At 41.1% G+C, this 27,634-nt stretch overlaps 1 protein-coding gene and 1 pseudogene across 1 annotated transcript; one reads left to right on the plus strand and one right to left on the minus strand.

The window, feature by feature from the left end:
- The first annotated feature begins 3 nt into the window (after positions 1-3).
- Positions 4-19,013, plus strand: LOC113880960 (annotated as a pseudogene).
- Positions 19,014-23,592: 4,579 nt separating this feature from the next.
- On the minus strand, positions 23,593-24,895 carry LOC113880770 (olfactory receptor 5M9-like). The gene is given in 2 exon segments (XM_027523309.1): positions 23,593-24,627; positions 24,629-24,895. Coding segments are annotated over 2 exon segments (987 nt in total). The 5' UTR covers positions 24,883-24,895; the 3' UTR covers positions 23,593-23,894.
- Between the last annotated feature and the right edge of the window lie 2,739 nt (positions 24,896-27,634).

Consider the following 27,634-nt stretch of genomic DNA (forward strand, 5'->3'; position numbering starts at 1 on the left):
TCCCTCTCTCCTGTGCACCAGGCTCCCTGGCTCAGATCATCCATGACCCATTTCTCTACACTCAAGGAGTTATCTGGCCATGTTGGCTCCAGCTCTAAAGGAGTGAGTTGAGCGTGATGGACCCAGAGGAGAGTGGAGACAACAGGTACGTACCCGGTGAGGTTGTAACTGCACTGAGAATAAAGGGCAGTGCTGATGATAGGAAAGACTGTAGAGGGTTTCTGAAGGTTAGAAAGCATTGGAAAGCAGTTTTAAACACAGGTGGGGGAGTTGTGTGATAGAGAAGTTGCAGTTTAAAGACAAAGGCTCATTGATGGCTCAGAAGGATCTTACTGGTAGCATCTTATCAAATGCTCTCTCAGTTACAAATACTCCAGGTTACAAATCCTTTAGAAATATATCCTACGCTTGCTAGCAGCAGAAGAGCACAGGTCAGTTCTCCATTGCAGCATTGTTTGTAATATAAACAGATTGCTGCATATCAGTGTTCACCCCAGAGTGGATGGGCAAGAAGTATTATACTACTACATCATCCACTCAGTGCACTGCTCTGCAGGAAATTATGTCCTGATAGAGGACAACTTCCAAGGCATTGTCAAATAAATAAAAGGAACATGTAACAAAACACCATGCTTAATATACCACTATTTGTGTTTTGAATTGGGGCATGAAGGAGAAATATATTTTCATGTTTGCTTACAAGGAACTCTAGAAGGACCTGTAAGAAACAAAATACTACCTATGGAGGCCAGATGGCCCTGGACACACAGGCTAAATGACAGGAGGCACAGATTAAGGCAAAGCATATTTTCAGTATCTTGAATCATGTACCTGTATTATAACCTCTTTGGAATTTTCAATAAATTGAATTTTTTAAAAACCTCCAAATAAAATGCATTTTACTGTTTTTATTTTACTATATTATTTTACTGTTTTTACCAACTGAATGACTTTCTGGTTGTCCTACCACGGTTGTTGTTTGGCTTCTCTAAAATGTCTATTCATGAGTCTTTTCAGTTGGTTTTGACGTTCTTATTTTAACTTTGGTAAGAAACCAAGAAAAAGCTTTTTCTCAACACCCTAGGTAGTTCATCCTTTTCTCTTTTCCTCCTTTAGGATACTTTATATACTTTGTGGGCTTGGGCACTGTTTTCATAACTTTTATTTGCAAGAAAGAGGATAAAGCTGTGCTAGTTTGCTAGGGTTGCCAGAATAGAATACCACAGACTGAGGCTTAAATAACAGAATTTCATCAGGTTATCCAAGCTTACAGCGCTCAGCTGCTCAGAGTTCTCCCTTGCTGTGCTACTTTCTGATATCAGTAGTTATGTTTCCTATTTGTTACTGATTTTAGTTGTCTTTTTTCTTAGTCGGTATAGCTAAAGATTTGTTACTTCTGTTGACCTGTTCGAAGTAACTTTTGTTTAAAATTGATTTCTTTGGTTTTCCTCTTCTGTAGATTTATCTGAGAGCCAATATTTACTATTTTCATTCCTTTTTCTAGCTTTGAGTTTGGTTTGCTCTCCCTTTTCTGCCTAGGTGTAAAGACAGGTCGCTTATTTGAGCTTTCTTTTTAATGTTTGCATTCACAGCTTTACATTTCATTGTTGGTGATGTTTTTGCAGAATCCCATACATGTTGGCATGTTCCATTTATATTTTGATTTGTCTTCAGGTATTTTCTAAGTTCCTTTTTATTATTATTTTTTAGCCTGCTGGTTATTTAAGAGTGTGTTTAATCTTCACATAAAAGTGGATTTTCCCACTTTTCCTTCTACTATTAATTTTTGTTTCATTGCATTGTGACAGGAAAAAGTTCCTTTGTATGATTTGAGTCTATTGGAGGGATTGGGGGCAGGAGAAGGTGACGACAGAGGATGAGATGGCTGGATGGTATCACCAACTCAATGGACGTGAGTCTGAGTGAACTCTGGGAGTTGGTGATGGACAGGGAGGCCTGGCATGCTGCAATTCGTGGGATCACAAAGAGTTGGACACGACTGAGCAACTGAACTGAACTGAACTGATAGTAGACTTATTTTCTGGCCTAACATATGGTCAATTTGGAGAATGTTCCCCATGCACTTGTGAAAAGTGTGGAATCTATCTCTGCCCAGGTCATTCGGTGCCCTAGCTGCACAGTTCTTACGAATCACCTGTCACTGTCAGGCGAGACTGTTGGGTCCCTCGGCCATTTGCATGCATTAGTCACATGAGGAGATCAATGGGACAAAAGGGACGCCTTTCTGTCAGCCGGTGACTCTCAGTAGCCCATTCTATGGCAGATAGGCTAACAGTGAGCTCTGGTACGTCCTGGGAGCCTCTCTCAGACTCACCCATTGGCTACATTCTCAGAAACTGGAAATTTTAGCCCTGCAAAAGGCCTGGCCCAAATATAAACTCAGTTCAGTTCAGTCGCTCAGTCGTGTCCGACTCTTTGTGACCCCATGGACTACAGCACGCCAGGCCTCCCTGCCCATCACCAACTCCCAGAGCTTACTCAAACTCATGTCCATTGAGTTGGTGATGTCATCCAACCACCTCATCCTCTGTTGTCCCCTTCTCTTCCTGCCCTCAATCTCTCCCAGCATCACGGGCTTTTCACATCAGGTGGCCAAAGTATTGGAATTTCAGCTTCAACATCAGTCCTTCCAATGAACACCCAGGACTGATCTCCTTTAGAATGGACTGGTTGGATCTCCTTGCAGTCCAAGGGACTCTCAAGAGTCTTCTCCAACACCACAGCTCAAAAGCATCAATTCTTCGGTGCTCAGCTTTCTCTATAGTCCAACTTGATGTTCGCTCTTGCCATCTCCTGTTTGACCACTTCCAATGTACCTTGATTCATGGACCTAACATTCCAGGTTCCTATGCAATATTGCTCTTTACAGCATCAAACCTTGCTTCTAAGACCATTCCCATCCACAACTGGGTGTTGTTTTTGCTTTGGCTCCATCCCTTCATTCTTTCCGGAGTTATTTCTCCACTCATCTGCAGTAGCATATTGGGCACCTGGGGAGTTCATCTTTCAGTGTCCTATCTGCCGGGGTCCTGCCCCGGCTGATCCAGGGTATTCGAAGCGGGGACGGCATCGGCGACCTATTTATTTAAATATTTTATCAAAGATATACAGAGTAATAGGATGAGGATAGCTCAGTAGGAAAATTCAGTGGAGAAAAGAGGCTGAGTAGCTTGGTTTACGTGGGAGACCAATAAAACTTCAAGACAAGAAGTTTGCACCACTTACGTAGGCCACAGGCGTCCTTCCGTTCTCCCGAAGGAGAGGAGACACTGAGGCCTCCCCAGTCGGATCTTAGAAGCCCAGGCATAATTAGTAAGCATGGTGGGTTCCGCGCTCCAGATTGGAGACTCAGCCAGAGTGAGAGAGAGCGCGACATGGGGAGACCAGTATTTCGAGAAACTGATCCCAATTCTTTATTTTCCATGGTCTACTTTTATACACTGAGATGTTATGCAAAAGTCACGCGGGGTCAGCAGTCCTACAAATGTATACAGAGGTCTTAGGGGTGTTACATCATCTTCTGGCCAGGGGGGCCTGCTGACAATTTACGACCCTCTCCTTGTGACAGCAGTCAGTCAACCAGGACACTTATTTCTCCAGGGGTGATTATTCTCAAAACAGACACCACCCAAATAAAGTTACATTCCTATAGGGTGACGGTGTAGTGGGTTTTAGTTAAGGAAAGAATTTACTTAGCCTAAGGTCTAACATGATTAATATCAAAGGTTAATACTTATTTCTTCTATATATTCATTAATGTGTGTAAGGGCAGGGGATGTGGAGACTTAGCAACAAACATTGGCTCAACAAATGAAAAACCCTTCACCAATACAGTTTCTAATCAGCCCATTATACTAATAGTTTTCTAACTTTTCTAAGGAACCTGTTTTTAGAAGGTTTAAAGCATCTCATGCCTCTCACAGTTGGGAGGCTGTGAGCAATCACATGTGGCCGGACAAGCCTGTCAGGCAGGTAGAGAACATTCACAGGAGTTTGTAGGTTAAAACACTCTTATCACGCCCAGGAATTATTATTAACTGGAGCTCTAGGTTAACTCCTTCTCCGAAAGAGGTGGTGGGGGACAGCCCCCCGTAAAGTCAGAGATGTAGGTGAGAGCACAAAGTAGTAAAGTAGGCAGGCTCTGGTTATGGGGGTAGATGCTCGAGGAGTTCCAGGGGACTCCTGAGGCTCGATCCCGCCTTTGCGTATGTTGAGCCTCCTTCCTCATGACCTTTGTCACGGGCGGAGTACCTCACTCTGGCCCCCAACATCTATCTTTTTGCCTTTTCATACTGTTCATGGTGTCCTCAAGGCAAGAATCCTGAGTGGTTTGCCATTCCCTTCTCCAGTGGACCACATTCTGTGAGACCTCTCCACCATGACCCATCCATCTTGGGTGGCCCCACAGGGCATGGCTTAGTTTCATTGAGTTAGACAAGCTGTGGTCCATGTGATCACATTGGCTAGCTGTCTGTGATTGTGGTTTCCATCTGTCTGCCCTCTGATGCCCTCTCTCAGTGCCTGCCGTCTTACTTGGGTTTCTCTTACCTTGGACGTGGGGTATCTCTTCAGGGCAGCTCCAGCAAAGCACAGCCGCTGCTCCTTACCTCGGATGTGAGGTAGCTCCTCTCAGCTGCCGCCCCTGACCTTGGACATGAGGTAGCTCCTCCCAGCCACACTCCTGTGCTGTGGGGAACCCCAAAAATGGCCTCTGAAAGTCACACTAGCTTTTGCCCAAAGCAGTGAGAGAACTCAGAATCTCCTTACGTTCAGTCCTTCGGGGCCCTCAGTCGGAATCCGGATTTCAGGGACCCATGCCGCATGTCTCCCTGTTGCCTCCCTGTCTCCTGTCCCCCTCTGTCTCTCTCCATCAGGTTTCGTAGACGACCCCTACTCGACCTTTCATGCGCACATGATCTCTTGGGGAGGATTCTGAGGTTCCCTTTGGTCCAGGTCTTTCTCCTATATTCAAAAGCCTGAAGGATCAAAAGCTCTCCTAACATTCTGAAGATCCCCTTCTAACTATGCTTATCTCTCAGGTGGGGAGAAAACCAAGCTTCCCCCACCCTGAACATCCTAAAGAATTCCCTTGTAACTACTCCTGTTTCTCAGGGTGGGGAAGGACCAAGCTTGCCCCACTCCTGCAAATTCCCTTAACCCTTCAGATCCTTCTCATGGGACAAAGACCTCCCTTTCCACCAGAGGGACAATCCACGATTTGTGTCAGCTGATCTGCCCCTGACATCAGAGTAAATTTGAGCACTATTCAGCCTATAATTTAGGTATAAAACTATGACTACAGAAAGGAAAGGTGACTTTCTGGCACAGGATGGCCATGATGTTCTTTAGACTCTGGGCAAAACTGGTTAAACTGAAAAAAATTTTTTCTTGGAAACTGCAAAACAAGTTATTTTTGCATATGCAATTAAAAACAACAAGTTTGTTAAAAAGACTGCCTAGGGAAAAGCTTGAAGTTAACCCTTTTCATGTCCCTGAAATACATGAAATACACAGCCCACTTTGCCTGAGACCTCAGCCTTGGGCAAATTAGAACTTCAAAAAAATGGGTGGGGGGGGGTTGTCAAAGAGACATTTTAAATGTCAAGTGGAAAACTATGAGATTTCTGTCTGTCTGTCTCGATTTATGTATGTCTCAATGTGTGTCTTTTGTTTGTTTGTTTTCATAATATTGCCAAAATGGTAAATGAGTTCTAATTTTATTGGCCTAAAGAGAAGTTGAAGAATAAAAGTTCTTAAAGGAAGGGCTGGAGGGAGTTGGTGGTTTGTTTCACTCAACGTCTCTCTAGTTGTTCCACCTCCACTTGTTGAAAGACTGTCCTTTCAGGATGCTGGTTGAAAGCCAGCTGGCCATAGATTTGAGGGTCACATTTCCCTGGTGGCTCCGATGGTACAGTGTCTGCCTACAATGCAGGAGACCCAGGTTCAATTCCTGGGTCAGGAAGATCTCCTGGAGAAGGAAATGGTAACCCACTCCAGTATTCTTGCCTGGAAAATCCCATGGACAGAGGAGCCTGTTAGACTACAGTCAATGGGGTCGAAAAGAATTGGACACAACTGAGTGACTTCACTTCACTTCACTTCAAAGAAAAATAAGTACTTACAAATCAGACAATTCTAAATACAAGTGCAATTAATCTAAATGAATATCAGATTCACGTGAACTGGGAAATATTCAATATTAAATATCTAGTATTAATGTTTGTTTGCTAATCTAATATAGACATGTCTAACAGTCATTAACATTAAGCATAATATTTTAATTGTACCTAGGTTTATTATAAGTTAAATATTGTTATATTGTTATATCTGTTACAAGTTTGCCAACAAGGAAAGTACTTCTAGAAGAAAAAAAACTCGTAAAAAATGTAAGTGAGGTATGAACTTTTAGATAAACTATTAAGAATAATTATATTTTAGGAATGCCTGTCTAAAGTAGTCTCTCCAGACTGGGGTAACTTGAATTTCTAGGTGGGGGCGGTGGCTAAACTAAGTGACAGAAGCTTATTGAATAGCTAGGTCATTTCCAAATAAGATTCTGAAACATTCATTACTGAACACTAACTTCCTCTTAGAGAGAAACTAGAGATTTTGGACGATTAGTGAATAATGTTTGATGCCATCCTGAGATGTCCTCTAGAATTTTCTTTAGAAATTATCACTGGTAATTATGTTCACCAATCTACAGAATGCTAATATAAAGGCCAGTTCTTGGTTGCTTACGGAAAGTAGGATGTCTGTTTTCAGTAAAAAAGATATGAGACATGAAATTACATTTTATGGAGGGAGAAGGAAGTGGGTCTGACTTACAGGTGGCTGTTTCAGGATGGGAGAACAAAGTAATGGGTACAGAATGTGATGAGAAGGTTTTATGGAAAGTGGACGCCAAGGGAAGAGTTTTGTGCATAAATACAAGTTTTCTTGAGATGTTGAACTGCCTTTGATACTGGATTTTAAGTTTCTTTTTCTCTGAAGTGATCTATGTTTACCTTTGAAATCTTTTGTTACCTTTGGCTAAGTGAGTAACTATTGTTTCATAGAGACTTATATGATCCTATCTGACAGTGTTATAAACCCGTTTGATATTTATTGAAAACATTCCCTAAATCATTTGATGTTTAGCTAACTTTAGGGTGCTTCAGAGGGCCCCTAAGACATACCAAAGAGAGATGTTAAACTACCTGAGTTCATTTGCCATGTTAAATTACATGGGAAGTATTGTTAGAGGAGTGGTGAATCTTGTCAGGTTATAGTGTATGATTGATCTTACTAATATAGATATCCTAGGAATTATGTGAAATTCATGAGAATCTGATATGTCCTGGTAAAATGTTGTCAGTTATAATTCTAGTTATCATATTAAAGGGTTACATATCACAGCAATGACCAGGCTACTTTGTCAATTGCAATTTAATCAGATTTTAAACCAGCCTTCTATGGTCTCATTCTGATGCCTTTGCAAGAATACTGCTACTTGAAGATTTATGGAAAAGACTTCTAAGATTCACAGATAAACACATTTTGTTTGTTTGTTATCTGGTAAGCTAGTACCAGACTGGAATTTAGTCTACTCTCTATCACGATGGTGTGATCACTCATCTAGAGCCAGACATCCTGGAATGTGAAGTCAAGTGGGCCTTAGAAAGCATCACTATGAACAAAGCTAGTGGAGGTGATGGAATTCCAGTTGAGCTATTTCAATCCTGAAAGATGATGCTGTGAAAGTGCTGCACTCAATATGCCAGCAAATTTGGAAAACTCAGCAGTGGCCACAGGACTGGAAAAGGTCAGTTTTCATTCCAATCCCAAAGAAAGGCAATGCCAAAGAATGCTCAAACTACCACACAATTGCACTCATCTCACACGCTGGTAAAGTAATGCTCAAAATTCTCCAAGCCAGGCTTCAGCAATATGTGAAAAGTGAACTTCCTAATGTTCAAGCTGGTTTTAGAAAAGGCAGAGGAGCCAGAGATCAAATTGCCGACATCCGCTGGATCATGGAAAAAGCAAAAGAGTTCCAGGAAAACATCTATTTCTGCTTTATTGACTATGCCAAAGCCTTTGATTCTGTGGATCACAATAAAGTGTGGAAAATTCTGAAGCAGATGGGAATACCAGGCCACCAGACCTGCCTCTTGAGAAATCTGTATGCAGGTCAGGAAGCAACAGTTAAAACTGGACATGGAACAACAGACTGGTTCCAAATAGGAAAAGGAGTATGTCAAGGCTGTATATTGTCACCCTGCTTATTTAACTTATATGCAGAGTACATCATGAGAAAACGCTGGACTGGAAGAAGCACAAGCTGGAATCAAGATTGCTGGGAGAAATATCAATAACTTCAGATATGCAGATGACACCACCCTTATGGTAGAAAGTGAAGAGGAACTAAAAAGCCTCTTGATGAAAGTGAAAGTGGAGAGTGAAAAAGTTGGCTTAAAGCTCAACATTCAGAAAACAAAGATCATGGCATCCGGTCCCATCACTTCATGGGAAATAGATGGGGAAACAGTGGAAACAGTGTCAGACTTTATTTTGGGGGGCTCCAAAATCACTGCAGATGCCATGAAATTAAAAGATGCTTACTCCTTGGAAGGAAAGTTATGACCAACCTAGAGCATATTCAAAAGCAGAGACATTACTTTGCCAACAAAGGTCCATCTAGTCAAGGCTATGGTTTTTCCAGTGGTCATGTATGGATGTGAGAGTTGGACTGTGAAGAAGGCTGAGCACTGAAGAATTGATGCTTTTGAACTGTGGTGTTGGAGAAGACTCTTGAGAGTCCCTTGGACTACAAGGAGATCCAATCAGTCCATTCTAAAGGAGATCAGTCCTGGGTGTTCTTTGGAAGGAATGATGCTAAAGCTGAAACTCCAGTACTTTGACCACCTCATGCGAAGAGTTGACTCATTGGAAAAGACTCTGATGCTGGGAGGGATTGGGGGCAGGAGGAGAAAGGGACGACAGAGGATGAGATGGCTGGATAGCATCACCAACTTGATGGATGTGAGTCTGAGTGAACTCCGGGAGTTGGTGATGGACAGGGAGGCCTGGTGTGCTGCAATTCATGGGGTCGAAAAGAGTCAGACACGACTAAGCAACTGAACTGAACTGATGAGATCAATGAATGTAATAATGTAACTCTAGATATGGAAAGAAGCAACAAGAGGGAATATTCTCCTGGGCCAAGAGGCTAGTAAGACAGGTATGGTCCTGAAACTTTTGCTACTTGCAAGGTCTGGTCTAGTAACAGCACACAATGGCCTGTCAATGGAATCTTCATTAGACCTGGGACACCAGGGCCCTGAAATGCCCCCAAAGCATGGTTAAATATGTGGTTATGAAGGGACCCTGCTGACTGGAAGTTGGCACTTGCCAGCTGTCTCTACAAAGATTACATCATGACCACTGCAAGCTGCTGACCTTGAAAGGAGCTCAGGGTGGAGATCAGAAATCAGGCACTCTGTGCTCTGGGAAAAACCCAGAAGAACTGGCCTTCAGAGAGTCAGATGTTTCCAGGTAAAGGTTTTTATGAGCCCAGCTTCTCGCCTCTTCTTGCACCCAGAGAAACACTAATGTCATGACCCAATGTCTAGTCCTGGTTCTCCTGGCTAGCTCCTCGGGAGCTTCTCTGCTTCTCTCAATCTTTGGCCCATGTATCTTTAACTTTCTTGTTAAGTTTGTTTCTTCTAGAATACAACAAACCTCCAAGTGATAGTTTGACAAGAATATTCCCTGGCCAACACCCAGACAACGCTGAACCAAGCTGCCTTATCGTCCCATGGACTCTCATCTCCCACCGTAAATGCATCCTGGCAGAGAGCAGGCAAAGGGAACCTAGAGCCCCACGACGCCCCTGCAGCCTGAAGAAGCCAAAGCGGTCATCGCCCCTTTTCCCCTGAGACCAGGTTCCCAAATACCTGAGAAGGGAAATAGGTAGATTGTTAGATGTGAACAGTATATCAAAAGGGGCCAAAGAATTGGCCCTAAAAATAAAGAGAGGGAGGAAGGTGGAGACCCAAGGACGGAAGAGCAGAGAAAACCAAGGAGGAAGGGAAGTCAGGAACGGAGAACCAGACCCTGATCGTCCTTCCCTCCCCCATGGTGTAACTACTAACGGATTTCAGGTCCTCCTGAGAAGTACAACCTGTCTCCCCTCCTAGCCCATAAGGAGAAGGTCTTTGCCTTACTCTCCGCCCCCGCCTTCTCATCCAATCAGCAATGACCCGCAAGACCCCTACCTGCTCCCTGTACCCTGGTTATGAAATTGGACTAAGGGCCCCTGTTTAAAGATGGTTCTCTCTTGAGCTGGCCCGCTGTTCTAATAGCGTCTCCCATGCTAATAAACTTTATTTCCCTCTCACTCTGTCTCATGTCAGGAAATTCTTTTCCAACCAGAGCCCAGACCACGACAATTTTCCTTACTGTTGTTCCAAAATACTGATTAAATTTTCCTATCTAAAATAGGAATGTCTGATTTACTTACAGGGATGACTATAACTGACACAGGAAACTCCATGAGGCTATCAGGGGATTTCTCAAAAGAAAACTACAGGCCAGGAGAGAGTAAAATGAAATATTCAGAGGGCAGAGCAATAAAAATTGCCAACCAGGAAAACTCTATTCGCCAAACTTATCCTTCAAATATGAAGGGAAAATAAAGGCTTTCCTAAGGAAAAGCTGAGGGAGTTCATCACCACCAGACCTGCCTTGCAAAGAATGCTGAAGAAGTTCAAGCAGAATAAAAAAGACGAAAGTAACACATGAACACACACAAAAGTATATAACACACTAGGTCAGGTAAAAATGTATAGTCAGATTTAGTTAATTCCAGTTACTTAGAAGAATGGTATATTAACAACTTCAAGTATAAAGGCTCAAGGAAAGGATGACTGAAAGTAACTACAGCTAATACACCTTATCACCAAACACACGGCATCAGAGAGAACTGGAACATCAGAACATTGCAGAGGAAGAGTTACGTGGCGGAGCCACTTTACTGGCTAAAAAAGCCAGGTTGCAATCAGCACAAGACAAACTATTTTAGGTATAAACTTTAATGTAAGCTCCATGGTAAACACAGTAAAAATCTAGAGTAGATGCAAGAAATACAGAAAGGGGAAACAATACCCCAATGAAAAGCCACCAATTGACAAAAGTAGGCAGAAACAAAGGGAAAAGGAATCAATGGAGACAAAAAACAACCAGAAAGCAATCACTCAGATGGCAGGAGTCAGTTCTTGCATATCAATACCCAGTCTAAATGCAAATAGAGTGGGTTCACCAATAAGAAGACACAGATGCTTTAAAAAAAAAAAAGACCCAACTATATGCTGTCTACAAGAAACTCACTTCAGCTTTAAGGATACACAAAGGCTCAAAGTGAGGGGATAGATAAAGGTATTTGACAGGAATGAAAACGGAAAGAAAGGGGGCATAGTAATTCTTATATCAGACAAAATAGACTTTAAGAAAAAATGATAACAAACATCAAAGGAGGCCATTGTATGACAAAGGGTTAATACATCAAAAACTATACACACACACACACACATACATATGCAAATATATAAAACAACATTGGATCACCTAAGTATTTTAAGCAAATAATAACAGATCTATAGGAAAAAAAAATAGACAACATTACTACCAGAAAAGACTCATGAATAGACATTTTAGAGAAGCCAACCCGTGTGTGATCAGATGACAGAGACTCAGCAGGCTCATTAGGCACTTGGAATCATTCTTTCTGTCTGAGTAGCTCTCTTTTGGATGCCCTGCCCCACACATATCACCTGCTGCGCCTCCCTGGCTCACCTGTGTTCTCAGATCAGGGCTTTGCTGGGCTGCGTCTGGGTTCCCCTCCCTGTACCTGCAGCATGGAAATTGCCTGAAGGCAGACAGCCGGGAGTCTTCAGATGGATTTGTGGATCCATCTTCACTCTAGGAACTTAGTCCTGCATGGCCTGCTGTCCAGGACCTGAAAACAGTTGTTCCGAGTATTTTGTTCAGCTTTCTAATTACCAGTGCCAGGTGAGGAAGTTCAGATACTGTTCCTCTTAAAGCTGGAAGTGGAAGTCACATTTTATTTTTACAGACACTCTTTGAATCAGTAATTCTAAATCGGGTAACCATATATGTTTGAAAGTACCTTTTGCTTCATTTTCTGTGTTTTGCTCTTGCAAATGTAAAAACAAAACCAAATATCAAGAGACACACTAAAACAGGTTTTGTTTTCTGTTTTTCCTGGTTGAACTTTATGCCAACAAATCCTAGGTAAGGACTTAGGAAGCTGCAACCTCAGGGTGGCAAGAATAAAGAAGCAGCATGCACCTCCTGCAGCACGGCAAAAAAAGGCTCTCTGGTACCATTAGGATCCCTGTTGATTGCAGATCCTGTGATCTTGCTGGTGCCTTGACTTACTGTGTATTGTCACCCTGCTATTTAACTTATATGCAGAGTACATCATGAGAAATGCTGGGCTGGAGGAACCAGAGATCAAATTGCCAACATCCGCTGGATCATCGAAAAAGCAAGAGAGTTCCAGAAAAACATCTATTTCTGCTTTATTGACTATGCCAAAGCCTTTGACTGTGTGGATCACAACAAACTGTGGAAAATTCTGAAAGAGATGGGAATACCAGGCCACCTGACCTGCCTCTTGAGAAACCTGTAGGAAGCAACAGTTAAAACTGGACATGGAACAACAATACATGGTTCCAAATAGGGAAAGGAGTACATCAAGGCTGGTGGTTTGGACGTTTTTATTTTAACTTTGGTAAGAAACAAAGAAAAAGCTACTCCCGCCTTTGACTCACAGCTGCCGGGTAGACGAGACCCCGGCCAGCACCCTGTGAAGCACTCACGCAGCTCACACTGCCTCCCTACCAGAGCAGGGCCTGTGGTGCAGGCTGGGCGGTCGCCTCTGGTTGTGTTCCCAGCCCCTGGTGAGGCTTCTGGTGCCCAGGAGGGGCTCAGGGCACATCAGCAGAGAGGACAGGGGCAGGCTGAAGGCCATGCGGGTCGGTGTCCAAGGAGAATCAACAGTGGCTGTGACAGGGCCACCTCTGCAGACCTTTGTCCCCACCCAGTGACCATGGCGGGTGTTTACTGAGTTGAGGAAGGGGAACGATCTGCAGCTAAAGCAGACAGTCTTGGCCGCCGGGCACCACGTCTGCTCCCACTACAACCATCTCTGTCTCAAGCACTCAGCCTGGGCCCGGCACTGCCCAACAGTCAGCAGAACATACCAACACCCTAGGTAGTTCATCCTTTTCTTTTTTCCTCCTTTCGGATACTTTATATACTTTGTGGGTTTTGGCAGTATTTTCATAACTTTTATTTGCAAGAAAGAGGATAAAGCTATGCTAGTTTGCTAGGGTTGCCAGAATAAAATACCACAGACTGAGGCTTAAATAACAGAATTTCATCAGATTATCCCATCTCACAGCGCTCAGCTGCTCAGAGCTCTCCCTTACTGTGCTGTTTTCTCATATCAGCAGTTATGCTTCCTCTTTGTTGCTGATTTTAGTTGTCTTTTTTCTTAGTCAGTATAGCTAAAGATTTGTCACTTTTGTTGACCTGTTTGAAGTAACTTTTGTTTAAAGTTGAATCTTGTCAGGTTATAGTGTATGGTTAATGTTACTAATATAGATATCCTAGAAATTATGTGACAACATTTTACCAGGACATATCAGATTTTCATGAATTGCACACTTCCTGGTTGAAGTTTATGCCAACAAATCCTAGGTGTGGGCTTAGGAAGCTACAGTAATGTGTGGGATTCTGGAAGAACGTCACCAACAATGAAATGTAGAGCTGAGAACGCAAACATTAGAAAGAAAGCTCAATAAGCAACCTATCTTACCCTAGGCAGAAAGGGGGTGCAGACCGAACTCAAAGCTAGAAGGAGGAGTGAAAATAGTAAAGATTAGATCTCAGGAAAACATACAGAAGAGGAAAACCAAAGAAATCATTTGATGTCGAGCTAACTTTGGGGTGCTTCAGAGGGCCCCTGAGACCTCCCAAAGAGAGATATTAAACTACCTGAGTTCATTGGACATGTTAAATTACATGGGAAGTGTTGTCAGAAAGAGTGATGAATCTTCTCAAGTTATATTGTATGGTTGACGATACTAATATAGATATCCTAGAAATTATGTGACACTCATGAAAGTCTGATATGTTCTGGTAAAATGCTGTCAGTTATAATTCTAGTTATCATACTCAAGTGTTTCAGGTTACAGCAGTGACCAGATTACTTTGTCAGTTTCAATTCAATCAGGTTTTAAACATGCCTTCTATGGTTTCACACTGATGCCTTTGCAAAAATACTGCTCCTTCAAGATATATGGAAAAGACTTTTCTAAGCTTACCCATAAACAATTTTTTTGTTTGTTTGTTATCTGGTAAGCTGGTCAGACTGGAATTTAGTCTACTCTCTAGGTTAAGGGAACACAGTTTGCTTAGAATGAAGTTTTCAATCACAGATTATGAATTTCTTTACCTTTCAGTGATTTATATTTGTTTTTATAATTTTTTTTTTTACTTCAGTAAAGTAAATAAGGATTATTTAAGATTATGGTACATGTAGGATGGACCAAGCTTTCCCCACTCCTGCAAATTCCCTAAACCCCTCAGATTCTTCTGATGGGACCAAGGTCTCACTTCCCTCCAGAGGGACAATCCAAGCTTTTTATCAGCTGATCTGCCCCTGATATCAGAGTCAATTTGAGCATTATTTGGTCTATAATTTAGGCATGAAACTATGAGTACATAAAGGAAACATGACTTTTTGATGCAGGATGGCCATGATATTCCTTGGATTTCAGAGAAAATTGGTTAAAATGAAACTTTTTTTTTTCTTGGAAACTGCAAAGCTGGTTCTTTTAGCATTTGCAATTGAAAACCTCTAGGTTGTAAGGTCAGTTTTCATTCCAGTCCCCAAAAAAGGCAATGACAAAGAATGTTCAAACTGCCTCACAGTTGCACTCATCTCACATGCTAGTAAAGTAATGCTCAAAATCCTCCAAGCCAGGCTTCAACAATAAGTGAACCATGAACTTCCAGATGTTCAAGCTGGATTTAGAAAAGGCAGAGGAACTACAGATCAAATTGCCAACATCCACCGGATCAAGGGAATAGCAAGAGAGTTGCAGAGAAACATCTATTTCTGCTTTATTGACTATGCCAAAGCCTTTGACTGTGTGGATCACATAAAGCGGGGTAAATTCTTTAAGAGATGGGAACATCACACCACCTGACCTGCCTCTTGAGAAATCTGTATGCAGGTCAGGAAGAAACAGTTAGAACTGGACATGGAACAACAGACTGGTTCCAAATAGGAAAAGGAATACGTCAAGGCTGTATATTGTCACCCTGCTCATTTAACTTATATGCAGAGTACATCATGAGAAACGCAGGGCTGGAAGAAGCACAAGCTGGAATCAAGATTGCTGGGAGAAATATCAATAACCTCAGATATGCAGATGACACCACCCTTATGGCAGAAAGTGAAGAACTAAAGAGCCTCTTGATGAAAGTGAGAAAGGAGAGAGTAAGAGCTACCTTAAAGCTCAACATTCAGAAAACTAAGATCATGGCATCTGGCCTCATCACTTCATGGCAAATAGATGGGAAAAAAGTGGAAAGAGTGGCAGACTTTTTTTTGGGGGGCTCAGAAATCACTGCAGATGGTGACTGCAGACATGAAATTAAAAGAGGCTTGCTACTGCTGCTGCTAAGTCACTTCAGTCGTGTCCGACTCTGTGCGACCCCATAGACGGCAGCCCACCAGGCTCCCCTGTCCCTTGGATTCTCTAGACAAGAACACTGGAGTGGGTTCCCATGTCCTTCTCCAATGCATGAAAGTGAAAGTGAAGTCACTCAGTCGTGTCCGACTCTTAGTGACCCCATAGACTGAAGTCTACCAGGCTCATCCGTCCATGGGATTTTCCAAGCAAGAGTACTGGAGTGGGTTGGCATTGCCTTCTCCGAAAAGATGCTTACGACTTGGAAAGAAAGTGATGACCAAACTAGACAGCATGCTAAAAAGCAGAGACATTACTTTGCCAACAAAGATCTGTCTAGTCAAGGCTATGGTTTATCCATGTGTCATGTATGGATGTGAAAGTTGGACTATAAAGAAAGTTGGCCTCCGAAGATTTGATGCTTTTGAACTGTGGAGACCCAACCACTCCATCCTAAAGGAAATCAGGCCTGAATATACATTGGAAGGACAAATATGAACCTGAAACTCCAATACTTTGGCCACTTGATGCAAAGAGCTTGCTCATTTGGAGGTCACTTTGATTTGCCTGTGAGTGTGGGAGCCCAACCCAGGTGCAGGGCCTCAGGGGCAATTGCTACTGAATAATGACATTAAAGCAAGTGCATCCCAGCCCTGTGTGACTCTCAGCACATGAGAGACTGGGAAAGCTATCTATCTTGGAGGAAGGAAAGGCAGGCGAGAGAATGTGTTTTTAGGGCTCTCCTCGCAGCTGGGATTTGGCTCCTCAGAGGTCAGACCACCAAGCCTGCTCCAAGGGCCTCAATTCCCAAGTCAGGGCCATGTGTCACCCTACACTTTCCGAGCCTTGCAAACACATTGCTAGGTCAGCGCAGTACTGCCCGAGGGGAAGGAGGCTTTGGGAGTGTATCAACACCACAGCGGGGTGCCATGCTGGGGTCACCTAGCTGAAGGCACCTGATACCTCCCATGGGTGTGCCATGCTGGGAACACCTAGCTGAGGGCACCTGGCACCTCCCATGGGCCCCCGGTGAAGAGTGGCAGGCGGAGCCCTGGCTTGCAAAAAACTGAAGCGGAAAGCACAGCTAGCTCTGGTAGAAGGAAGCAAACAGCCACCAGAGGGCTTTGCAGGCAGTTGCTGGGCCGCCCCACGTTAGGGCTCCCTGGACAAAAAATCACTAAAAATTGGTAACACCAACAATGTTACACCAATAATTTAGAAAGTATTCCTGATTATGTGTTGAAAACAATTCCTGTAAAACCATTTGTTGCTGTTCACTCACTCGGACATGTCTGGCTCTTTGTGACCCCATGTGCTGCAGCATGCCAGCCTTCCCTGTCCTTCACTGTCCCCCGGAGATTGCTCAAACTCAAGTCCATTGCGTAAATGACTATAAAGGACTCTACTTTTTAACGTATGTGTATTCTAACTACAAGTGTGCTTTTTCACTTTTAGAAAGTAGTATTTGAAAATGAATAAATTACATATGAATCCAAAAGGTGCCTAATTCACAAATAGAAATATTTAATTTCCTCCACTTTTCTATCCATGGAATATCCTGTTTAGCTTTGTATTATATTTAGCATAATGAACATTTGTTAAAATAAATGTCTATTAAAACAAATAAAATATTACATATTAAAGTTTTACTCCACTGAGAAGTAAATATGGGAGCAGGGTATTTTAAAATGTCTTTATTCTATTATTTAATATGACTAAAAATAATCTAAACCTAAAATATTACATATACTTATAAACATTATTTTTATTAAACCTCAATTTTTGGCTTCAGAAAATTATAAATAGTCAGACAGGAGAGTTTGAGAGGGGATATATTTATTTGTTCTGATATTCTGCTTCAGAACTTCTGGGGAACTTCCCTGGTGGCTCAGATGGTAAAGCGTCTGCCTGCAATGCGGGAGTCCTGGGTTCAATCCCTGGGTCAGGAAGATCCCTGGAGAAGGAAATGGCAACCCACTCCAGTACTCTTGCCTGGAAAATTCCATGGATGGACGAGCCTGGTAGGCTACAGTCCATGGGGTCGCAGAGGGTCGGACACGACTGAGCAACTTCACTTATTCTGCTTCAATGAGCAATACTTTCTCAAGTTAAAACACACACGTTTTGGCATCTGATGACAATTCCTTACTCCTGATAACTTATCTGTCTTTAACTTGTCTCTGTTCAGCAGTTCAGAGACTAGAACAAATGACTGAAGAGAATATTACCAGGTGATGGAACTCGTTCTTTTGGGTTTTTCAGTCCAGAGAGAGAGTGAAATGCTTCTCTTTCTTCTCGTGTTAGTGGTATATTCTCTAACTCTGGTGGGAAACGCTGGCATCGTTTCCTTAATCCGGTTGGATCCTCACCTTCACACACCCATGTATATTTTTCTCAGTAATCTGGCCTTTGTAGACTTCTGTTACTCCTCATCAATAGCCCCAAAATTCCCGGAGACACTCCTGACCAAGCACAGGTCCATATCTCTCTATGCATGTGCGCACAGCTGGGCTTTTTCCTGAACTTCTTGATTTTGGAGACGTTCCTTCTTGCAGTAATGGCTTATGACCGCTATGTGGCCATCTTCGATCCTCTTCTCTACATGGTGATCATGTCCCAAAAGGTGTGCATGCAACTGGTAGCAGGCCCTTACTGATACAGCTTTTCTGTTGCTTTCCTCCACACAGTTGTTACTTTTCAACTGATCTACTATGGCCCCAATGTTATTAATCACTTCTATTGTGATGATGTCCCTTTGATGGCCCTTGCCTGCTCAGACACCAGCCTCAAAGAGATCTTGATTTTTATCTTTGCTGGATTCAACATAATCAGCTCTTTGACCACAGTCCTTATTTCTTCCCTACACATTGTGGCTGCCATCCTGAGAATCCAATCTGCAGAAGGGAGGCGCAAAGCATTCTCATCCTGTGGTTCTCATCTGACTGCTGTCACTATATTCCAAGGGACTCTGATCTTCATGTATCTGCAGCCCAAATCAAACCATTCCCTTGACACAGACAAATGGCCTCTGTCTTCTACACAATAGTCATTCCTATGTTGAATCCCATGATCTACAGCCTGAGGAACCACGAGGTAAAAAATGCCTTGAGGAAAGCCTTTGAAAAATGTTATTTCCTGTCTCTAGTAAACATTAAAATGTATCTTGTAACACTGACTGTCTTGGAACTAGGCCACACGCAGATGTGTTGTTTTTATTATCTTTGATAGGGTAATTTTATTTCTGCCATTTTTATATGAGCAAAAGGACTTTGCACATGTGTTCTATTTTTCATATAATTTATAAGTAAAAGGTTTAAAAGACTATAATGCACATTTTTAACAAATTGCTACAATTTGCATCTGTGACACTTGATAGTTTCGACCTGGATAGTTCCTATTTAATGATAATAAGATTTAGCCACTGCTTTCAAAAATGCTTCTATTTTATACATTGTGGAGACAGAACAAGGGAGGTGGTAAAGTAAGCTTCTTGTCCACCCCACGTCATTCCAGGCAGTAGCTGTTCCTCAACTGCACCCTGTCTGCTAAAAATCATTCCTCTCTGCTTCTGACTCACACTGGATTCACTGGCGGTCACTCTCTGTAATTCCATGGTTCTCGTGTTGTTTGAAAAGATGTCATTTTTCGACATGCAGATCTGGAAATCAGGGTCAGCTTTGGGAAAGTCATACTCTCTTTTTCTGTATCAAAACAAAAATGTAGACATACCCCTATATTCCCTCAGCAAGGCTTAAGATCCTTTTATATTTTAGGGATTTGAAGAAATTACAATGGTTTGACAGGAAGTGGTAGTTTAAAACCAAGTTAAAAATGTGGTTGCTGTCAGATGTCAGGAATATTGTTCTATGTTGGGGTGGTTGTAAAGTGATGCAATCTAAGACCCACTTAAACCATCAACTGGAATTTTTTTTTTTTAATTCAGATTCAAATGTTTGGTGTCTACCATGTGAGTAATATTGTGAGCTATTTTCATAGGGCAAAATAAAAACCATTCCTGAATATGCTGAGTAGTCTGCTATTTTGGAAAATACTGGCAAAAAATTGATTGTATAAGTTATTTAGAAACAGTTTAGTTTATTTTATCCAACTTATCTTAGTAAACATTTCATTGTTAAATTAGATTTCACATTTATGTGAAGACATCAATATTGCCATGTTAAATTATTTATATTAAACTTTATTTTAATTTATGCCTCACCTAACCTCAACACCCTTATTAAAGCAGCAACAAGGTGTTCTAAGTGGATGTAAACTGTACAAATTCTGAAGAGAAGCAATGAATTGCAATCCTGATTTTCAAGTTCTTAAATCAACTTCGTTTGGGGTCAGGGAGCACAGTTGCACAGAAATTAATCTTGGGAATCATGACTGTCAATTGCCAAAGATAAAACGCAAGAGAGGAGAACATCTTTGTTGTTGCTATTTTTTAAATAATTCCAAAAGTATAATTTAAATAGTTAGAAGCACAGCAGTGAGCTTCTATGGTAAACTACAGAGTAAGGGCTGGACCTGAGATTGGCAATGTGAGAAGGGTTTAAAGGTCAGTGAATCTTTCAGAAGGACTCTGGTGCCCCTTCTGGGTAGCACACTGGATTCAGGGGAGGTTGCTGCAAAACCACAGGTTTACCAAAGAAACTTCAGATACATTTGAAGAGCTCCTAGAGCAGACAGGATGATAGCCTGGGAGACTAATAAAAACTAAAGTGAAACCCAAGTTCTAACATTGAAACAATACTGTAAAGAAATATATTAGTTTCATCGGTCTGAGTTAACAAAGTACCACACACTTATTGACTTAGAACAACAAAAATTTATTTTCTCACAGTTCTGGAGCCTACAAGTCTGAAGTCAAGGTACTGGCAGAACCAGGCTCTCTGTGAAGCTCTAGGGGAGGTTCCTTCCTTGTTTTTTCCAGCTGCTCATGGTCCCAGGCATTCCTTGTCTTGTAAGCATCTTTCCAGTCTCTGCTGTCTTCTCATGGTCATCTTCCCTCTACATCTGTGTCCAAATGTCTTCATTCTTGTAAGGACATCACTCACAATGGAGAAGGCAACGGCACCCACTCCAGTACTCTTGCCTGGAAAATCCCATGGATGGAGGAGCCTGGTAGGCTGCAGTCCATGGGGTCGCTAAGAGTCGGACACGACTGAGCGACTTCACTTTCACTTTTCACTTTCATGCACTGGAGGAGGAAATGGCAACCCACTCCAGTGTTCTTGCCTGGAGAATCCCAGGGACGGCGGGGCCTGGTGGGCTGCCATCTATTGGGTCGCACAGAGTCAGACATGACTGAAGCGACTTGGCAGCAGCAGCAGCACACTGGATTAATGATCCAGTGTACTTCAGTATGACTTCATATTAACAATTGCATCTTCAACAACCCTATATCCAAATAATGACCTTATAACCCAATGATCCTATAACCAAACTCTGAAGTTCTTCAGGTTAGGAACTTAACACATCTTCTGGGGGAACAATTTCACTCATAATAAGTGTGTGTAAGTGTGTGCATGCTCAGTTGTGTTCGACTCCGTGTGACCCTATGGACTGTAACCCGCCAGGCTCCTCTGTCCATGGGGTTTTCCAGGCAAGAATACTGGAGTGGGTTGCCATTTCCTTCTCCAGGGGATGTTCCCCCAGGGATTGAAATCATGTCTCTTGCCTTGCAGATGATTCTTTGCTGCTGAGCCATTGGGGAAGCCCCACTAATAAGTAAGGACAGTTAAAGATGTGCTGGCTCAAATGTATGGTGAAAACACACCTTATCTACACCTGCAAGCACAGTGCAGACAAAAAATAGCTGAGGTTTCCTAAGCTTAAGAAAGAGACTTGTAAGTACCTAAAAAGGCTAGCGAAATGGCCCAGATGACGGGTCAAAAGGGATCCAAAACCAGTTGATGTGACAACTGGAGTCTTAAAGGTCATAACAAGCCCAGGGACTCATCAAGCAGTTAGGACAAAGGGATATATAACCTAATATCTAATATAGATCAGAAGCTTGAGTTTTTCTCCTTCTGGTTAAGACAGAAGACAAGATGCCCTCCTCTCAATACCAGAATAGTTTCTGAAGAGACTTGATCATTCTCAGGTAAAAATTGTCCTAGTGAGTGGTAAGATGCAGAGATGAAGTGCCAAGGATATGTTTATGGAAAGTATTATAAGAGCAAATATAGCACTATAGCTAAGTGAACTCCCAAGATGCAGTGTAATTTACTCCTTTCTCAGGCAGCAATATGAGTTAAGGGGTTTGGGAAAGGCAATTAGACCCTCAATATGTGGTTTCCATCTTTGTCTAAAAAGTGATCATTTCAGTGGCAACATTTTCAAGTGGAAAGGAAGAGAATAAAGTCCGTATCTAATGGCTTTAACATAGACAAGGTGATCTTTAGGTTTCAGGCATCACTTTCTACTGATGGCTCATTGCCAAGACTTGACAACATTATGTATCCCACCAACAAGGAGCAATGGGAACAGTGATGAACAGCTGGATGACAAATGTTTTACTTATAAAATAAAACATAAAATAATGGACACTGAGGAATATGTCTGCCATAAGGATCACAGAAAATGTGATCTTAAGGGGTCAAGTTATAATGATCTCTGTCAGTACGATTGTTTCTTGAGCAGCCTATCGTTTCATACTTGACACCAACTTGTTAGAAGCAAACTTGAGTGATTTGAAAACATTAAAAAAAAAAAAACTTTGTTAATGTAGTTTCCAATACTAATCAAATGGTACTCTTTCTTCCTGCTCAGAACCTAAAGTTAAGAAAAAGAACTCTCCTCCCACCATCTGCTTTTTCTCAGAACCAATCTGAGGGAATGTGGCTTGTGGGCAATTAGTACATTAGCCTGAGTAACAATACTTTCTGTGCTTAAATGAATCCATCTTTCCAGTGATACTACCACAAGTAAGTGTTACTTCTCAGAGTCTTTCTACACGTGTTCAGTTGTGCACCCCTTTTAATTGGATTAGCCCTTAAACAAGAATAAACTCATTCATGAGAAATTACTTCTGCTTCTGATTTGCCTTTATGCTGGTATTATTAGCAAGAGTAAACAAGGACAAAAAATGTATTCCACTTATATTAAGAATGAAGGTAGATTAAGTGGACACCAATCAACATAAATTGAATTGTAAACGTGTACTCAGATCCCAATGGATACTAGTTTGAGCTGTGCTGATCACATTTTAACACATTTCTAGTGCAATGACATTTGGCTTTACACAGATTCTTATCTGGTTGATCCACTCTAGTTATTAAAAGCTTCACTTAAGCAGCTAAATACAGACCTAAGAATGTAATGTTAGTGACAAGAATTTGGAATCAAACAGTACCTTCATCATAGCAATCAAATGTTTAACAGGACATTTTTCTGATCAAAAGTCAGATTTTAAATGACAAAAATCCATATTGCTTCATCTTTTTAAACTATGAGAAGGACATGATAGGCTTTACTCATAAATTTTTCATCTATTTAAATTAATGAAGAGAAAAACAACTAGCCAAAATCCAAACCAAAGAGTAGAATTACAGTGAGTCAACAGATTGTTTGAAATACAAATACTGTTAATTATAGAGCAATACATACTGAGAGTTAACCTTCTGATTGATTCATGACACTAGTTGAAGATTCTGAATACATTTTTGTTTTCAAAAGTCCATGCATGTATGAATATTGTTGAAAGCTTTTTTGGTAAATGAGGATCCACCAACTTTTACATTCATGGAAAAGTGATGAAGTCTTAATTTTTTCTCATGAAATTATATATTACTTATAAAACAAGTGAAAAGCAATTATATATAGAAAATATCCTAAGAAAGCATATTCAACTCCTACAAAGATACCTCCAAATTAACATGTGCTTATCCAAATGTGTTTATGAGTTGTCTGATGACTACACTTAGCACAATTTTACATACACTGTGACTAACAGTAATAGGTCAGGGTTAGTATGTTTGCATATGTAGATAAAGGAGGCTTAGTCCTGAGAGTCCGTTCACGGGGTAAACCATCACTGTGTTAGACTGGACCTCTTAGTATATTTAAGTGTTGCCGGTATACAGTCTATTTTAAACAGGGTTATTTATATGCCTGGACACTTATAACAGGAAGTGGCATACACGGAATTATGTGCTGCAGGTTCACTGTCAAGTTTGCCTTGACGATTGCTTTGTTGACCGCCTCTTTCACACCTTTGTTCCTCAAACTGTAGATCATGGGATTCAGCATGGGAATCACTGTGGGGTAAAACACGGCCACCATCTTTCCCTGCTCCATAGACTCTTCAGTGGGCCTCCTGAGATACATGAAGAGAAGAGTCCCATAAAACATGGTAACAGCTGTCAGGTGGGACCCACACATGGAGAATGCCTTCCTCCTGCCATCAGCAGAGTGCATGTGCAGCACGGCCGCTACAATGAGGGTATAGGAACTGAGAACCACAGAGAGGGAATATGTGAAATTAATCCCAGCAATAACAATCATGGTGCATTCTTTACTGTGGACCCCTCCACAGGCAATCTTGATAAGAGGAGGGTCAGCACAGTAGAAGTGGTTGATTTCAAAGTTTCCACAGAAGTACAGGCCATATGTCCACAGTGTGCAGATAAGGCTGACAGAGAACCCATAGATGTATGTCACAGAGATGAGAAGAGCACAGACAGTCCTGGACATTTTACTGCCATAAAGCAGAGAGCTGCAGATGTCCATGTAGCGATCAAAGGCCATCACAGCCAAGATATATACTTCCACGTGGACAAGGGCTATGAAGAAGTAACACTGCACCAAACACCCCACATAGGAAATGGTTTTTGTTTGATAGTAAGTTTTCCAGCATCTTCAGAGTGACATTGGAAGAGAACCACACATCCACAAAAGACAAAGGACTCAAGAAAAAGTACATGGAGCTCTGAAGCTGGAGGCTGATGCTGATCAAAATAATCATACCAATATTCCTTATCAGAGTGATCATGTAAACTACTAGAAACACCACAATAAAGAGACCTTGAAGCTCCTGATGACTGGTCAACCCCAGAACAAATTCTGTCACATCTGTGAAATTTGGCATTGCCTTCACTTAGACCCAGTCTGCAGTGCCTATGGACAAATTAAAAGAAACGAATGAATCTATTTTATTCTTGAAAATTTTGAGTCATGCTCATCAGTATTCTAGTTCAAATAATATAAAAATCAACGTAGACTTTGCACAAAGTTTAATATAAGAGTATATAATCACATTTATTTCCTTTAATAGGCCTTATAGGTAATTATTACAATATTTATTCATTTCTTAACTCTAAAACAGACAATTACATTCACATACTACTAGTATTAGACACTTATTTTTGCTAAATTATTTCAATGATGCTAACATCATAGAGTGCTAACAGAAGTAAAGCTAGACTGAGAGTCATCAGAGAATGACCAAATCCATTTCAACATATTCTCTTATAGGAAATGACTTGAGACTCATAAATGTAAATATTCAATAAGGTTAGACAGCCACTTTGTGCTGAACAGGGAAGTAATAAGAGTGAATCATTGAAACACCATTGAATACTATTTTTGTGTATGATGGTTGCCTCTCATTGTCTATATTAATACAAATGCACATGTAATATTAACCTACTCATTTCCCTATGACTTGGAAGATATCCTTTCTTAAAAATGTATTTGTTTGTTTATTTTTGGCTGTGCTTGGGCTCCTCTTGGTTGGCGTGTGTGGGCTTCTCACTGCAGTGGCTTCTCCTGTTCTGGAGCACTGACTCTAGGTGAGCTGGCTTCAATAGCTGTGGCTCACAGGTTCTAGAGTGCAGGCTCAGTAGTCGTGGCTCTCAGGCTTAGTTGCTCCATGGCACGTGGAACCTTCCTCCAACCAGGGATCAAACGTATGTCCCCTACATTGGTAGGCATATTCTTATCCACTGAGCCACGAGTCCAGAAGATATCTTCTTATCCTCACAATTTTACGGGATGATTGTCTTAAACCTTGGTCTTACAATCTCGTCATTGACATACTTTTATACACTATGCCAGCATATGATGTAAAAAGCTTTCAACTTATGAAAATCCTAGTCATGTTTTATTTTATTTAGCTATATATTTCACTTGCTTGATTACTGCTGCTTTCAGGATGAGGTAAGCAGTATTTAACAACACAGACTGTATCAGTTTAACAGTTATCTCAGAAAAGTAAACCGCAAGTGGTTCAATCACCATATCAAAATTATATCAATAAATTATATATACATATAAAATAAAGTTCAGGTGCCATGCTCTTAAAATTATTGTCTTATTTCAGATTCTACTGCTTCTCAGCAACAATCCATTATATGTCTAATTATTTATTTTCAAATTCAATGTCATTACAATTAAAATGTCCACAAGGAATATTTCCTCTGTTCAATACACTTCCCCAGATAAGTCTTCTGAGAAATAAACTGCTCTGAGTACTTAGGGATGCATCTGTAGAATTAACATCATCTCAGGAATTTAAGATCCCCATAATAACATTGCTTGAAGGGAATATTATGACATAAAATGGTCTGTAGTTATAATTGCTTATAATAATTCATTTACAAACATCAAAACCAATGTTATGTCAAATATATTTGCTATATTATATTTTTTATTACATTATATCTAGAAGTAGTCTAAGTTTTGCAATATGAAATTGAACAAGCTACACAAGAGTTTGGTTTGCATCATAATTGATTCTTTTTGAAAAGGAGTGAATGAAAAATACAGAAATGAGACGATTTAGGGAATGGAACTACTGTGAGATGAAAACGGAGCATGCTGATAAACACAGAAATAAGAAGAGGCAGGCTGCACACAGAATGGTCAAAGATCTCTCTGAGGATGTGACTTTTCAGTTACAGGCAAGTAGCCAGTTATGTAAAAATACTGAGGAAAATGAAAATACAACAAGTTAGAAGAGGAACTATTTTTAAAAGTGTATAAACTCTATGATTGTATCATGGCTCCCTCCAACTAGTAGCAACTCACAATTTGAAAGTTGATTAATCTCTGTAAACAGTTTTCCTACCCCTGAAAGTATTCATATGGGAATTAAATACACCACAGAGAAAATGATTTGGGCACATAACATAGTCACTGATATTTCAGTTCTGGTCTGGGTTCACCTGTACCCTATATTTTCATGATCATAGATCTTCTGGCTTCTAAGTGTGGATAAACTAAGCCAGATGAGAGTTACTGATTTTGACTGGGAGATAGAGCTAAGACCAAGAATTTTCATACATAAAAACTCTTACCTCTGCTTGGTGAACCCATAATTACCTAATTAACAGTTTGATTTGGATTATTGGTACAACTAATTATAAGAGGATGAGATCGTTAGATAGCATCACCAACTCAGACATGAGTCTGAGCAAACTCTAGGAGATAGTGAAGGACAGAGGAGCCTGGCATGCTGTAGTCCATGGAGTCTCAAATAGCCAAATATGACTTAGTGACTGAACAACAACAGCAACTAAATATATATAAAAAATCATCAAGGCACCTAAGAAGCATAAAGTAATACTACTTCTCCAATTTCCCTTCCGGTGTGATATGTGGGTTTTCTTCCACTTTTCATAATCATTAGCTCTGTGATAGTAGAGTTTGTCTCATTCATTTTAGAACACTTCAAACTGACTACATTAGTTATGTATTGTAGACATTCAGGGATATTCACACGTGATTTTTAAGCATCCTGATCTCCAGATCAGCTTCATAGAATGCATTACTGTGTCCATAACTAATCAAATCTCTATTTAAAAACTGTTCTAGTGGCAGCAGTCTCAGTTTTAAGGTGA

Source organism: Bos indicus x Bos taurus, chromosome 22, assembly GCF_003369695.1.
Source record: "Bos indicus x Bos taurus breed Angus x Brahman F1 hybrid chromosome 22, Bos_hybrid_MaternalHap_v2.0, whole genome shotgun sequence".
NCBI lineage: Eukaryota > Metazoa > Chordata > Mammalia > Artiodactyla > Bovidae > Bos > Bos indicus x Bos taurus.